This window comes from Cucumis melo, chromosome 8, assembly GCF_025177605.1.
Source record: "Cucumis melo cultivar AY chromosome 8, USDA_Cmelo_AY_1.0, whole genome shotgun sequence".
NCBI classification, from domain to species: domain Eukaryota; kingdom Viridiplantae; phylum Streptophyta; class Magnoliopsida; order Cucurbitales; family Cucurbitaceae; genus Cucumis; species Cucumis melo.
This window is the reverse complement of record NC_066864.1, coordinates 4744906-4758132: the sequence shown is the minus strand read 5'-3', so window position 1 is coordinate 4758132 and position 13227 is coordinate 4744906. Positions and strand designations below refer to the sequence as shown.

The 13227-nt window shown below is 27.2% G+C and overlaps 1 protein-coding gene across 1 annotated transcript; it reads left to right on the top strand.

Annotated features, from left to right (window-relative positions):
• The first annotated feature begins 3001 nt into the window (after positions 1-3001).
• Positions 3002-7152, top strand: LOC103484916 (MADS-box transcription factor 23). The gene is made up of 8 exons (XM_008442290.3): positions 3002-3099; positions 3184-3421; positions 3690-3768; positions 4760-4821; positions 5111-5210; positions 5727-5768; positions 6588-6671; positions 6782-7152. Exons 2-8 carry the CDS (start codon positions 3240-3242, stop codon positions 6944-6946), a joined length of 714 nt encoding a protein of 237 aa, XP_008440512.2. The 5' UTR covers positions 3002-3099; positions 3184-3239; the 3' UTR covers positions 6947-7152.
• The last annotated feature ends 6075 nt before the right edge of the window (positions 7153-13227 follow it).

The window sequence follows — 13227 nt, the reverse complement described above, 5'->3', positions numbered from 1 at the left end:
TGCACTCAAACAAAGAAATGAAAAAATTACAATGTCGATGTACAAGGCCACTAAGAGAGGTGCTCTAGCCTCTAGATACACAAAAACAAGTACAATTAAAATATAAAGTTTAGAGGACAGTCTTCCAAACAAAAATACTTTGATTACATGTTAATTCAATCATCCAATACCTTATCTCAAAAGTTATGTATTTGATTTTTCTTTTTTCCTTTGAAATCCTAGAAATATATTTCAAATTATTAGACCAATAGTGAATTTATTACCGCAAATAATAATAAACACAAAATGTAACATAGATATATATAGGATAAGCTCTAAAAATTAAAGAGATAAATATACATATATAGATAGATAGATGATATTACACAAAGACCAATAAGGCATATGAAAAATGTAATTGAAGAAGATAGCATGTGGGGTTTTAGCATCAAAAGCGACATTCCAAGATTTATCTTCCACTCCCAAAGAACAAATAAAATGAAATAAAATAATACAATACGATCTTAATTTCTCTTGGATGGCTAAACCCTATGAGGGCTATCATAAAGGGAAGAGTATATCATGTGCACATCAAAAAAGAAAAACTATTCTCCACTCTTTTAAGCATGCAATTTCAATTTTATTTGGACACAAAAATCCACAACTAAGTTTTTATTATTTAATTTTTCTTGGGTTTCGATGGTATATGATTTGTTGATGATTGACACCTGTCTAAGCTCGTTAACATAAGCAACAAGTTGAGAGTAATTTAAATGAAAAGGAAAATAATATATATGTAATGTTTTGAATTTAGGTGTGTCCTTAATCCAGGGGGGGGGGGGGGGTTTCATTGGAACTTTCAGCCACATTATCGAATCTTATTGGTACAACCATATCAACTTCACGTGGCCTCGACCAGTAGAAATTCGAGATTTAAGACAAGTCACCAGGACCTTTCATCATTATATATATATATATATTGATTCTATCTATTCACCCCTCCCAAACACTACTATCTTTATTATTATTATTATTATTATTATTATTATTATTATTATTATTATTATTATTATTATTATTATTATTATTATTATTATTATTATTATTATTATTATTATTATGTACTCCAAAACCATATAGAAACTATATCTTTAATTAATTCATTCATGTTAAATTTAACCGATGCTTTTTTAGTATATTTAATTCAATTTGGAAGTTTAATTTATTTGATCCATAAAACTACAATTTTCAGTCTAATTATTTTTTGAAAATTAGTTCTACTAACCCTTCTTTCATTTTTTTTTTAATTTCTTATTTAGTTATATATTTTTTATAAACATTTTCAAGTATTAAAAGTCAAAGTTTCCATTTGATTCATCAATTTTTTTGTTAAAAAAAATGGTGGAAAATATCTTGAAAAATAGTTTTTGTTTCTAAAAATCGGCTCATAATTCAACCCTTTTACTCGATAAAAAAATTTCAAGGAAATAGACTTCATAATAAAACAACAAAAAAGAAAACCAAATGATTATAGGATAGAAACTTACTTATATAATGACATTTTTAACCTTTCGCAAAAAGACTCCGAAGGTGCACTATTTAACCCAAAAAAATATCATAGAAAGATTGTTTTTAAATCTTACGGTAATATTACCAAATAACTCAATTTTTAATAGCTCAATCCTTCGTATAGTTAAAACACAAATATCATTGGAAGACAAATCAATAGTAAAAGAGACCTCCATATTACTAAAAGAGGTGGATTGCAAGTGGGAAATTTGAGTTTTAAGTAAATATACAAACAATAGAGATTAAGATGTAATGATATTTCTTAAATTTTCCTAAAATGGTAGCTTGCAAGTTTCAAAAAAGGGTTCAATTTTTGGTAATATTCCAAGTACCAAATAGAACAAGTGGAGTAAGGACTTAGATATTCTCAAATTCTTTTGATATACTCTTTTAATTAAACAATATTCCTTATTTGGAAACTTTAAAGTTTCAAAAACCAAACCAATTTTTTGCCAAATTGTTTCAAGTTCCAAAAACCAAACTGATCAAAACATGTTGTCTCTGACAATCCCACTCCATCCAGACTTTGCCTCCAATGCCATTTTCTTTTGCTCACTAATTTTCTGATCACCTCAAACTAATAATATATATAAACTTAACTTAGTTTCAACTTCCACTATTTAAGGTTGCAAAACAAATCCAAACAAAAAGTTCTTCTCTCTCGTGGAATGGGTATATATGTTTAAGCAGTACTCCAACAGCTCTATGCCACTAATAATCTTTAATTAGTGGAAGAAATCAAAATAATTAAATAAAATGCAAATGGCACCAAATATAAACCAAATTGCAAATGGCCACAAGAGGTATCATATTCCAACAACATGGGCACAATATATTTAGGATTTTAAAACCTCTATTATTTAAATTTCTTCATAAGAACAATCAAATCATGAACTAGTGTTTTGTGCACAAGTGAAGTAACCCTTCAGTTATGCCCTTTAAAATAAAAGTACTTTATTTATTTATTCTAATTTAAAAATGATGCATCATCATGGATACTTAATTGATAGATTATAAAGCATTTCAGAAAACAATAGCCAATAACATAATCAATCTTTCAAAAATTATAGAAATGTCACTTTAGTTAGTCATCAATTCAAAAGTTTGTGCTAGCTAGTAAAACAAATCATGATTTAATTAGTTTATATTTTTCTCCCATTTCTTTAATTCTAAACTTCTTTTTCTTCTTCTTCTTTCTAAACTATATATTCAATCTCTAATATTTATAAAAACCCATTCCATTTTTGTAAAAAGAGGTCAAAAGAAAAGTGATTGACCTTAAAAAATATAAATAGAATAGTATTAATGTATTGTGTATTTTATATATGTATATATATAAAGTACAAACAATTCGTACAGCAGTTTAGTATAATTTAATAAATCCCCCCATCCCAACTGAATCCCCTTTAAACAGTGCTCAGATTCCTCATTTTGGCCTAAGCCTAAAAAATTTGTTTTCGGCTACCATAAAATCTTCTCGTAGGAGAAACAAAAAACCCAATTGGAGAGAAGAAGGAAGCTACCACTAATTTTTGTTCTTCAAAATAATTAGTAAGTCACAACCTTGCTTTATTTATTTCTAATTGGGGCTTTTTTGTTTGTTTAATTAGTAATCATTGTGAGATTTGTTCACAGGGGTTGGAGAAGGTGAAATAAATCATCAATTGAAGAAACCCTAATTTGAAGAAGATATGGGTAGAGGGAAGATTGTGATAAGAAGGATTGATAATTCAGCAAGTAGACAAGTAACTTTCTCAAAGAGAAGAAAGGGACTTATTAAAAAGGCTAAAGAACTCTCTATTCTCTGTGATGCTGAAGTTGGTCTCATTATTTTTTCTAGTTCTGGCAAACACTACGAATTTGCAAGCTCTAGGTTTGTGATTTCTCTCTCTTAGCTCGTTTTTAGATCAGATATATGTATTAATGGATCGAGTTTTCTGAAATTTTGTTTGACTTGTTAGTTAGTTGATAATCTTAGTTTTTTTTTTTTGGATTTAGAACTCAAAAGGGGAATGGTTATGATGAAATAGGTTTTAAAGCTGCTTTTATTAGGAAGAAATCTCTAGCTATACTATGAAATTATTTTCTTTGATTTGTTTGGGGTGAGATTTAGAGTTATATGATTTGTTTTTGGTGATCAGCATGCATTCAATAATTGAGAAATATAACAGAAGGAAGGAGGAAGATGAACTACTGTTGAATCCAATTTCAGATGTGAAGGTATAGATAATATTTATCCTCCGTGAAAGGAGCTTTTCTTTTTTCTTTCAATTTCTCTTGATCTCTTTGTCCAAATTTATATGTGCATATAGTTTCATATTGTTGAGTTCTACATTTTTTGCTTGCGACATTTAGTGATGTTTTTTTGGGTGGATTTTCTAGTAGAAATAAGTATGTATTGAGATGACTCTTTCATGATTTACAAAAACTTGTCTTTGGGTCTAATTTGACGGATATACACCATATGGGGAAAATGTATGTATGTATAGAAAATTCAAAAGTAGTTTCACATTAATATGAATTACATTCATATAAACACTATAATTAATCTTTTTAACATAATATTGTAACTCCGTGAGTTATCTCTAAAATGTTATTCAATGAAGTTGATACATAATGTATCTAATTTTTCATAATGATTGGATGTGAAGTTTTGAAATTTTGGATTTCCCTTATATTTACATCCTCGTTTAAAGTACATTTCACTTTTTATCTCATACGTTTATTAGCTTCATTATTGTAGCAACCGATTCGAATAATTTATCTTATCCCTACAATTTGTTTGTCGATTGTTTTAATAATGTAATCACCCTTATGATTAGTTGGTTAAATTGCAAAATTTAGACCCTAGAACTTTTCGAGTAGTAAAAGGATCTCTAAACTTAAGAATGTCTTAAAGGTATTTGAATTTTGTTGTATCTAATAGAATGGTAAGCTTTAAAATGTGGTATATAATATCTGATATATTAGATATCAAATTGAATATCGTATGCTTAATCAGAATACATAAGACTTTTAAATTTTCAATGTTGGTCAATGTAGCATGTCTGTAAATTTGAAGAGACCTGGACTAGAATATTGATCTCTCTGCTCTGACACAAAAAATTGAGATTCTCAAAACGAAAAGACTTAAATAATTAAACACATATATAATTTTATTTGTTATTTAATGTGAAAGATGTGTGTTGGGTTGTTCTTTTTACATTGATAGTTATGGCAGAAGGAGGTAACAACATTAAGGCAGCAACTACATAACTTGCAGGAGAACAATAGGTATAACTACACCTTCTTCTTTTTTTTTTAATTTTTCTAAGATTTTTCAATTACCAAAAAATATATGAAAATTTGTTATAAATAGAAAAAGAAGACTACTTACAACATATAGTAAAAACAGATCATGAATTAATTCCTACAAACACAGATGTTAATTTTTAATAAATCTGACACTGGGTTTGTTATATACCTGTGTTTTCATTTTTTATTTCTCTTCTTTTTCCTTCCATTTTTTAAATGACTTCTTTTCCTTAGAAATTGTTGTTGCCTTATAGTATTAAATATGCAGAAAGTTAATGGGGGAGCAACTGTATGGTTTATCAATCAAAGATCTAAACAATCTTGAGAATCAATTGGAGTTTAGCTTACAAAGCATTCGAATTAAAAAGGTTAGTTATGATTTATATCTATCATCGATAGATTCTAATAGATTTTATTAATATTTATAATTTTTTTAATATATGGTAAATTATTATATTCTTACTAATCTCTTTAATGTTATTATTATTAATATTAGAAATTATCAAGTAAATATTAAGCACAGCTAAAAGGTTAGAAAATGACAAACAATTCCAATGGAAATGCTCGAAATGTTTTGAGGAAAGTGGAATATATATATATATATATATACACACTTTTTATAGGTTGAAGTAAAGAGCACTCCAAAGAAAAGGAAACGTCAAGATTGGTATAATTTTTCAAAATAAACATTCTTTCTAAAGTACGTTTTATTATATATTTTTTTTCTACAACAAATTTGAACTTTTGTACTTATGAGTATGCGTTAGTTACCCTCCGGCCTTCATAAATCATGTTGATAGACATTTATAGATAATAATTGTCTACCAGTATGTACAAATTTTTCTCAATTTAACATTAATTAGTAACTTGTATGTTGCATGCAGGAACAAATATTAAACGAAGAAATAAAAGAATTGAACAGAAAGGTAATAGAAAAACATATCTAAATTTTTTTTTCATCTTAACCGAGATTGTGTAAAAAAAAACTTCGAGAATTGATTCTCCATCCCATAACCATTTTATATTTTAATTTTCACTCAATTTTATACTAACTTTTAATGCAAAATGTCATTTGTTGATGTTTATTTGGTTTCTCCGGTTTCAACACTTAACAAGGTTTAAAAAATAGTTCTAAATAGTTCTTATATTAAAGTCGACTAACTGAATAATGACGTAACATTAAAATAATAATTATTTCTAATTATTTTATATTCATTATTTTTATTGCTTATTTTTATTTTCTTTTGTATTTCTTCTTGGGCTCCGGTTATATTTCTGTATTTTATTTTTAGTATTTTTTTTTATGTACTTTAGTTTATTTTATTAGTTAAGTAATGTTCAACTTTTAACGTATAAACTATTTAGAACTATTTCTTTAACTTCATAAATTAAAATGTCACTTTTGAAACTTCATGGATCAAATAGATATCAACACCAAATTTAGACCACAAATGCATGTTGCTCTGAATTATAAAATTTAACTTAGGAATCATTTGAATTGAGAACTTGCAAAAGTTTGAAAGGTAATTTATTTTTATTTAAATTATTTGGATGAAAATAATTTAAATTCACTCTAAGATTGCTGAATAATATTTTAATATTTTCTCTCCAAAGTGACATATTTTTTTATCTTAACATTCGAACAAGTATTCCAAAAACAGCTTTAGTATTTTTAAAACAAACTTATTTGTGTAAAGTAGTTAATTTCTTTAAAACTAGATCGATTAAAATTTTACAATTTTCAGGGAATTCTGATGCACCAAGAAAATATAGAGTTGTGCAATAAAGTAAGCCTTTATTGTCAAGAAAACATGGAATTACACAGAAAGGTATCCACTCTCAAATTTCAAAACATTAACAACAATTACATCCATCCATACATACATCATTATGATAATTCAAATTTGAAAACAAGAAAAAAGCTTCATAATCTCTGCAGGTTTATGGGCATAATTCAAGATCAGAGATGAACTTGGCCAACACCGGAAATGCCTTAATTCCATATGGTATCATCACTGCCACCGCCGCTGCCGCCCCTATTGCCGGGAACGACCTGTGTGTGCCAATTCATCTTCAGCTCAGCCCGCCGGAGCAACAACCTTAATTTTAATCAACTGACTTCAACGCCCTACAAAACGAACGTATTATATATATATATATATATATATATATATATATATAAAAGGGTACAGAATTAATCATTAATTAAAGTTTCGGATAATTTGGTAAATGAATTATAAGTATTACTGTGTACGTAAAAGGATTGGTGTTTTAAATTTTTGAGAAATAAAAGGCAACAATTCCAGTTTTCTTTTCTCTATATGCATTATTGTCAGGTTGCTAATTTTTCTTGATATATATGAAGCCTAAAATTCGAGTCAAAGCAAAGATTCTCTTCCCTTCTTTTTTTAATCAGGAGTGAAAGTGTAAAATATTAAGTTCAAAAATCTTTCACTCGGACAACCCAAATAAATCAGAAGTTTAATAATGTAATAATTTGAATCTCGGGTTAAACAAGAAATTAACCTCCAATTTTACTCTTTTAATGGTAAAGTGTAAGATTATGAAAACCTAATAAACGAAATTAATGAAAAAATATTCAAAACGTAGACTTTAATATATATTTTTGTATCTTTTTCCCTAAATTACTTATTCTTAATGTTGGATGTGGTCGTTTCTTTGAAGGAATAATGGAGCTCATCTCAATCTAATTCTTTTTTCTTAATTATTTGGGACTTGTAAATTTAATATTTTAAAGATATTGTTTTTGTTTCTGTTTTTATTTTTATTTCTTGGCACTTGCAAAGGAAAAAGAAGAAGAAGAATAAGGAAAAAATCAGTTCAACTCATTATCGTCCTGTGGATTAAAAAATATATAAAAACTATTTTTGTATTTCTTTTTATAAAATTTATCAATAATACTCTTCTTTTTAAGTTTAATTACTTTACCTGAAACAAGAGATTTGAACACATTTGATCTCTGGACCAATAATTCATATAAATGTCTCTCGATAGACTTTCTTCTCTCTTTTAAAGAGGAAGATATTTCACGTATTGTCAGAGAAGTTCTTCATACTAAAGTCATTTAAAAGCTCTCCCAGTAGGTAACCGTGAAAGAGGGAAGAGATTTTCGAGTATGGAAAACCTCTGGATTTGAAATCATTGTTTATATACATTGTATTGATTTTGTATATTTTTACAAGATCAATTGCAAATTTTTGTGTATCTCAGTCCTTTCTATCTTTAGCTTTTCCAACTTTCTACGTGGATATCAAGATGCTTTCTAACCTATTGACTAAAAATTGTTACAAATAAAATTAAGAATAAGATTTCCAATCGATATTTGTTATGCGACTAAAATGAATAATAAAGAAAAGCGTGTTTAAAAATATAAATTTTGTTCTCACTCAATTTATTTAACATAAGTGAGTGTGAGAATGCAATAATAATAAAAGAAAAATAATAATAATAAAAGCAAGATCTGCTTTCCTTTTATTCTGAGTAAATAATTTACTTAAACTAATTTAGGAATCTGGAGTTTAGATAAGATTAATGTTAGAAACTGGAATATATTGTGATCAGTTGTGGTATGATATACCACAATATAGACTTTGCTTACATCTACCTTTTTAAAACAAAACACACATTAATAATTAGAACAATTTTTATAAACATAATTGATCATTTTTATCCTTTTCCATATCAATAATTTTGTTTTAAATAAATTACATTAATAAGTAAAAACGAAGATTATAACAATAGGTTACCCAAAAAATTGATATAGATAATAATATTTTCGCATAAAGAACAAAATATTGCCAGAAAAAGTTACAGAAAACGATAAGATGTAAAATAAATTATCAAACATGACCGAGATTCTTAAGATTTATCGGAAGTTTATGGAAACTAAATTTAGACCATTGAAAGGACACGTAGATTATAAAATTCAGAGCACAAAAATATTTATATTTTAAAGATAAATTTAAGATATATAATTTTTAGTTTAGAAATTGTGTGGATGAAGAATTAATTAATTAGTAATTAGTATTTAATTTACTACGATATAATTAGGTGGGTATAATTATTAAAGATCGTAAATATTAAGGCATGGACTTACTAATTAGTGGGTTGCCATGATAATGACGGTCTCATAATAATTGTGCATTGGATATTTATTGAAAAACCATCATGACTCCTAATAATCACTCAATATAGGTATTTCTTTCTCATACATTAATGAGTATTAAGTAAAAAAATTTGACAACCATGTTATTATTAAGGTCTCCTAATATAATTTCATTTCTCCCACTAAGTCAACTTAAACACAGTTTAATTTGGATAAGATCTTTATTTTATTTTAACCATATATATTCTGTTTGTTAATTAGAGTATGTTTCAATTATTAATTTTCTATATCTTTTCCAATCAATTTTTTCCTTTCTGTGTCTTTCCTTTATCATTGTTAGAGTGTCTATTTGTTATGTAATTTATTGTACTCTAAATCAAATTAATCTTGTGTTTTATTGAACATCAACTCGACTTACAATACAATAGATAAATACTCATAAATAAATAAAACAAGACGTACAATATATTTTCTAAACACCAGACTTTGTATATAGGTGTATTGGACAAGACATACACTTGATTTGATATATGCAAAAGAAAAAGAGATAAGGAAAAATATATTAAAAAATTAATAATTAGAATAAATCTTAAATGATGGTAGAAAAATTATCTTCGACAAAATATGTATATCATTAATAAATATGGATTTGTTTTTTTTTTTTTTTTTTTTTTTGTCACTTTATAGTACTATCTATCATTGATAAAGAAATATTCACTAATAAATCTAAATATTATTTACTATATAGAAAAGGATGAATGAGGAAGGTTAGTTGAAGGAAGCAATTTTAGTTTAAAAAGTATGTTTAGAATTACACTTTTGTTGAGCTCACTCAATATGCTATCTTCGTGGGACCCGCCAAAAAGAGAAAAGGAGAAAAAAAAAATGAAAATGGCGGCCAATCAATGGGCGGCATCTGTCATCTGAAAAACTGTACACACAAGAAAGAATGTTCATCTTCTTGGTAGATCTACATTTCTCTAATCTCCACGCTCCCACCATCCATTTATTCATAAATCTCAAACACATCCAAAATTAACGGACTAAAATTTTGGAAAAAACAAAAACAAAAAATCTCAAAAGAAAATTGCAGTGATTCAACTTAGAAACTCCTACCATAATCCATCTACAGCCATCGACGAGGATCGGATCAATTAAACCGTTCATCTCGAAATCCCTATCTCGTTTTCTCGGTTGTAGCTGTCGTAACAACGGCTGCCCTCGTCAAAATTCTGGGAATAGCTAACGGCGTCGTATTGGAAAGACAGAGATTTCGATCCATATATACTCATGCTATCTTTCACCCACTTTCTAAGAAGATACCGCCATCTCCAGGCGCTTCTTTTGCCTCCAGCGCCGCCGTGGATGCGAGTATACCCTACTGATCCTTCGTGGACCGGGAAGCATGCCGCCGGAGAAGCGGGAACGCAGCCGGAGAGGTAGGGAAGTCGACTGCAGCCGAGATCTCTCTCCATGTTAATATTGGGGGAATGGAGGATGAAACCGAGAAAGGAATTAAAGAGAGAAAAGAAAGAAGTTATATTAGGATGAGAGCTTGATGGAGGGTTGCGTCAAAAAGAGATATTAATGAAAGAGAAAAGTGAGATCCACTTGACCAATATGCTCTTGCAGTGGGACGATGCCCTTATGGCCTATTCTGTTTCGTTTCCACCTACTTTATGGGCCTTACCTAATTATTGGATCTGTATTTTTAAATATTACTTACTTACCTTATCTTTCTCTTCCCTTCAAATACTTTCTTTTCTTTTTTTTTTTTGTTTGTTTTCGTAAAAACTAAAAGGAGAGAGAGCAATCCTATGCTGTTTTTGTATTTGTTTTAATTCGAAACTTTTGCTTAAATTATTACCACCTATTCGCACTCAAATCTTGTTATCATTTAAAGCCTATGTAGGCTTGATTGGGTAGGATTTTACAACGTCTTACTTTCCGAATGACATTGTTACAAAATTCTCACATCAATATATACATATAATATTAAGTCTATCTCACACTTTTCTTGTCTAAATATGCATTCATTAAACATAAGCTATATTTCTTTAAAATATATAATGAAGTTTATAATTTAGAAACGAAATAAAAATAAAAGTTATAAGTTTGTAACCCAATCCTTATCCTACAATTGAATTTGTAATTTACATTTTAAATTAGATGAAAATAGTTAGTGAAAATACAAATTTAAATTAGTTGAGTGTATATATTTAATATATATATATATATAAATAAATAAAAATATTGAAATAATTGATTTTACTTCTTGTTTGACATGATTACTACCAAAAAAAAGTAAGTTTGACAAAAGAAGAAGTTTCTAAAATTTTGTTACCAGTAAATTAAGAAAATTCTATTTTATATTATTATTTATGGAAAAAATATTAATATATATGACAAATTTTTAGACGATGGAAAAGTAAATATGGTGATTAGTATATATAATTATAAATGTTGCCGCGCCTATTTTTAGAATACTTTTGCAACAGTCCTAAATAACATTATTAAATAATGTATTTTTAAAGCTTATTTACGTATTTAAAATAATATTGAAAGCAATTATATGCAAAAAAAAAAATGTGTATTCAATATAAGATTTAAAGTGAACATACACATTAAATAACCCGATAAAAAAAAGTTTAGAGTCTAAATCAAATACATTACGATTTTTTTAAAAAAAAGAACAACACCTTAATTAACAAAATTGATAACTAGCTAATATATATACATGACTATCCACAATGGAACGTAACTAAGCCACCAAATAAAATCGGTTGTAATGTAAGAAAGAAGAAGATTAGTTATTTAAAAGAAGAAGAAAGGGAAATTATTGTTGACATCCATTGACGAATCACATAAAAAAGGTATATTATGAAACATGATCAATAAATAAATACAAAAAACTTTTGCCAATGGTTTAGTTAACATTATAAAACTTTTATTCCCTTAATAATAAAATAATAATAGTAGGATGGATGGATGTTTGTTTAATTGATTTGAATAGCTGGCTTTATTGGGTAAAGTATAATATGATAATAATTATAACATCAATACCGCATTACGTCAAGTAGGTCGCTCATGACTCACTACTCACTCCACACCTTCAAATGTAGTTTCTGCCTTCAACAAGATAATTCGTTTTCCTAAATTAAACAAATTACTTTCTTTTTTCTTCTTTCAAATGACAAACTTTGAGATGAGGATACAAACAAACCATAATTGCAATAATTAAAAACAAAGGAAAAAAAAAACATACAAACTAATTATATATATCTAACAAAAGTAGCGCAACTCAATAAAATAGATCGTCTCAGAAAAAAATACATATTTAAAAACTCTTGGATGAAAACATTAAACCACTTAAAATATTACAGGATTTTATTGGATTAAATAACTTGCAAATCATCGTGAACCAAAAATAGGTATAAATATACTAGATGACAACACATCAATTTTGACCGTAGAAGATTGTTCGCACTAAAATGACAATTCGACATGTTTATTATAAAAGTATTGTGTACTATGAAATTTATTTTTTAATTTAATAATTAAAAAAAAATTACTGATAAGAGTCCTATCGGTGTCTAATGCTATTTATCGTTGATCTAGTATGATATCTTGCTATATTTAAAAATATTTATAAAAAAAAGAAAAACTATTTTACGTTGTTGTATTACAATATTTCAAATTTAATAAATCGTGTATTTGTCGAGGGAGGGAAGGTGATATTAAAATTTTAAAGACATTTTTTGTAAAATGAAAACATGTAACGAAAATGGTTCAATTATTTAAGTCCAAGATGTGAGTGTCCGTTAACAACCTCATCTTGAAAAGCCGCACCCGACATGACGGATTTGTTGGTTGTCCTATTTCTAAGCTACATCTCATTCTCCACTACAACTCGTAATATCAAAATAAAATTAGCAATATTATTATTCACTTTTCTTTTCCTATCTTTTTTTTTTTATCATTTTTCTCTTTTCTTTTAAAAACTTCATTCATGATAATATGATGATCTTAATAATCTTCCAACTTATTTCAACTTCTCTTTTGTTGTTTTTTTAAACATCTAAACTTAAAATCATACAACAATATTTATAATTTGAACTAAAATAATGATAAAAATAGAATTTCATTACAAAATTAAGTTTTGGGTTGCGTTCAAAAACCACAATATTTTGTGCTTTAATTTAGTTTAATTTTAAAGCCTTTTTAAATTTAGCGTTTTATATATATATATATATATATAT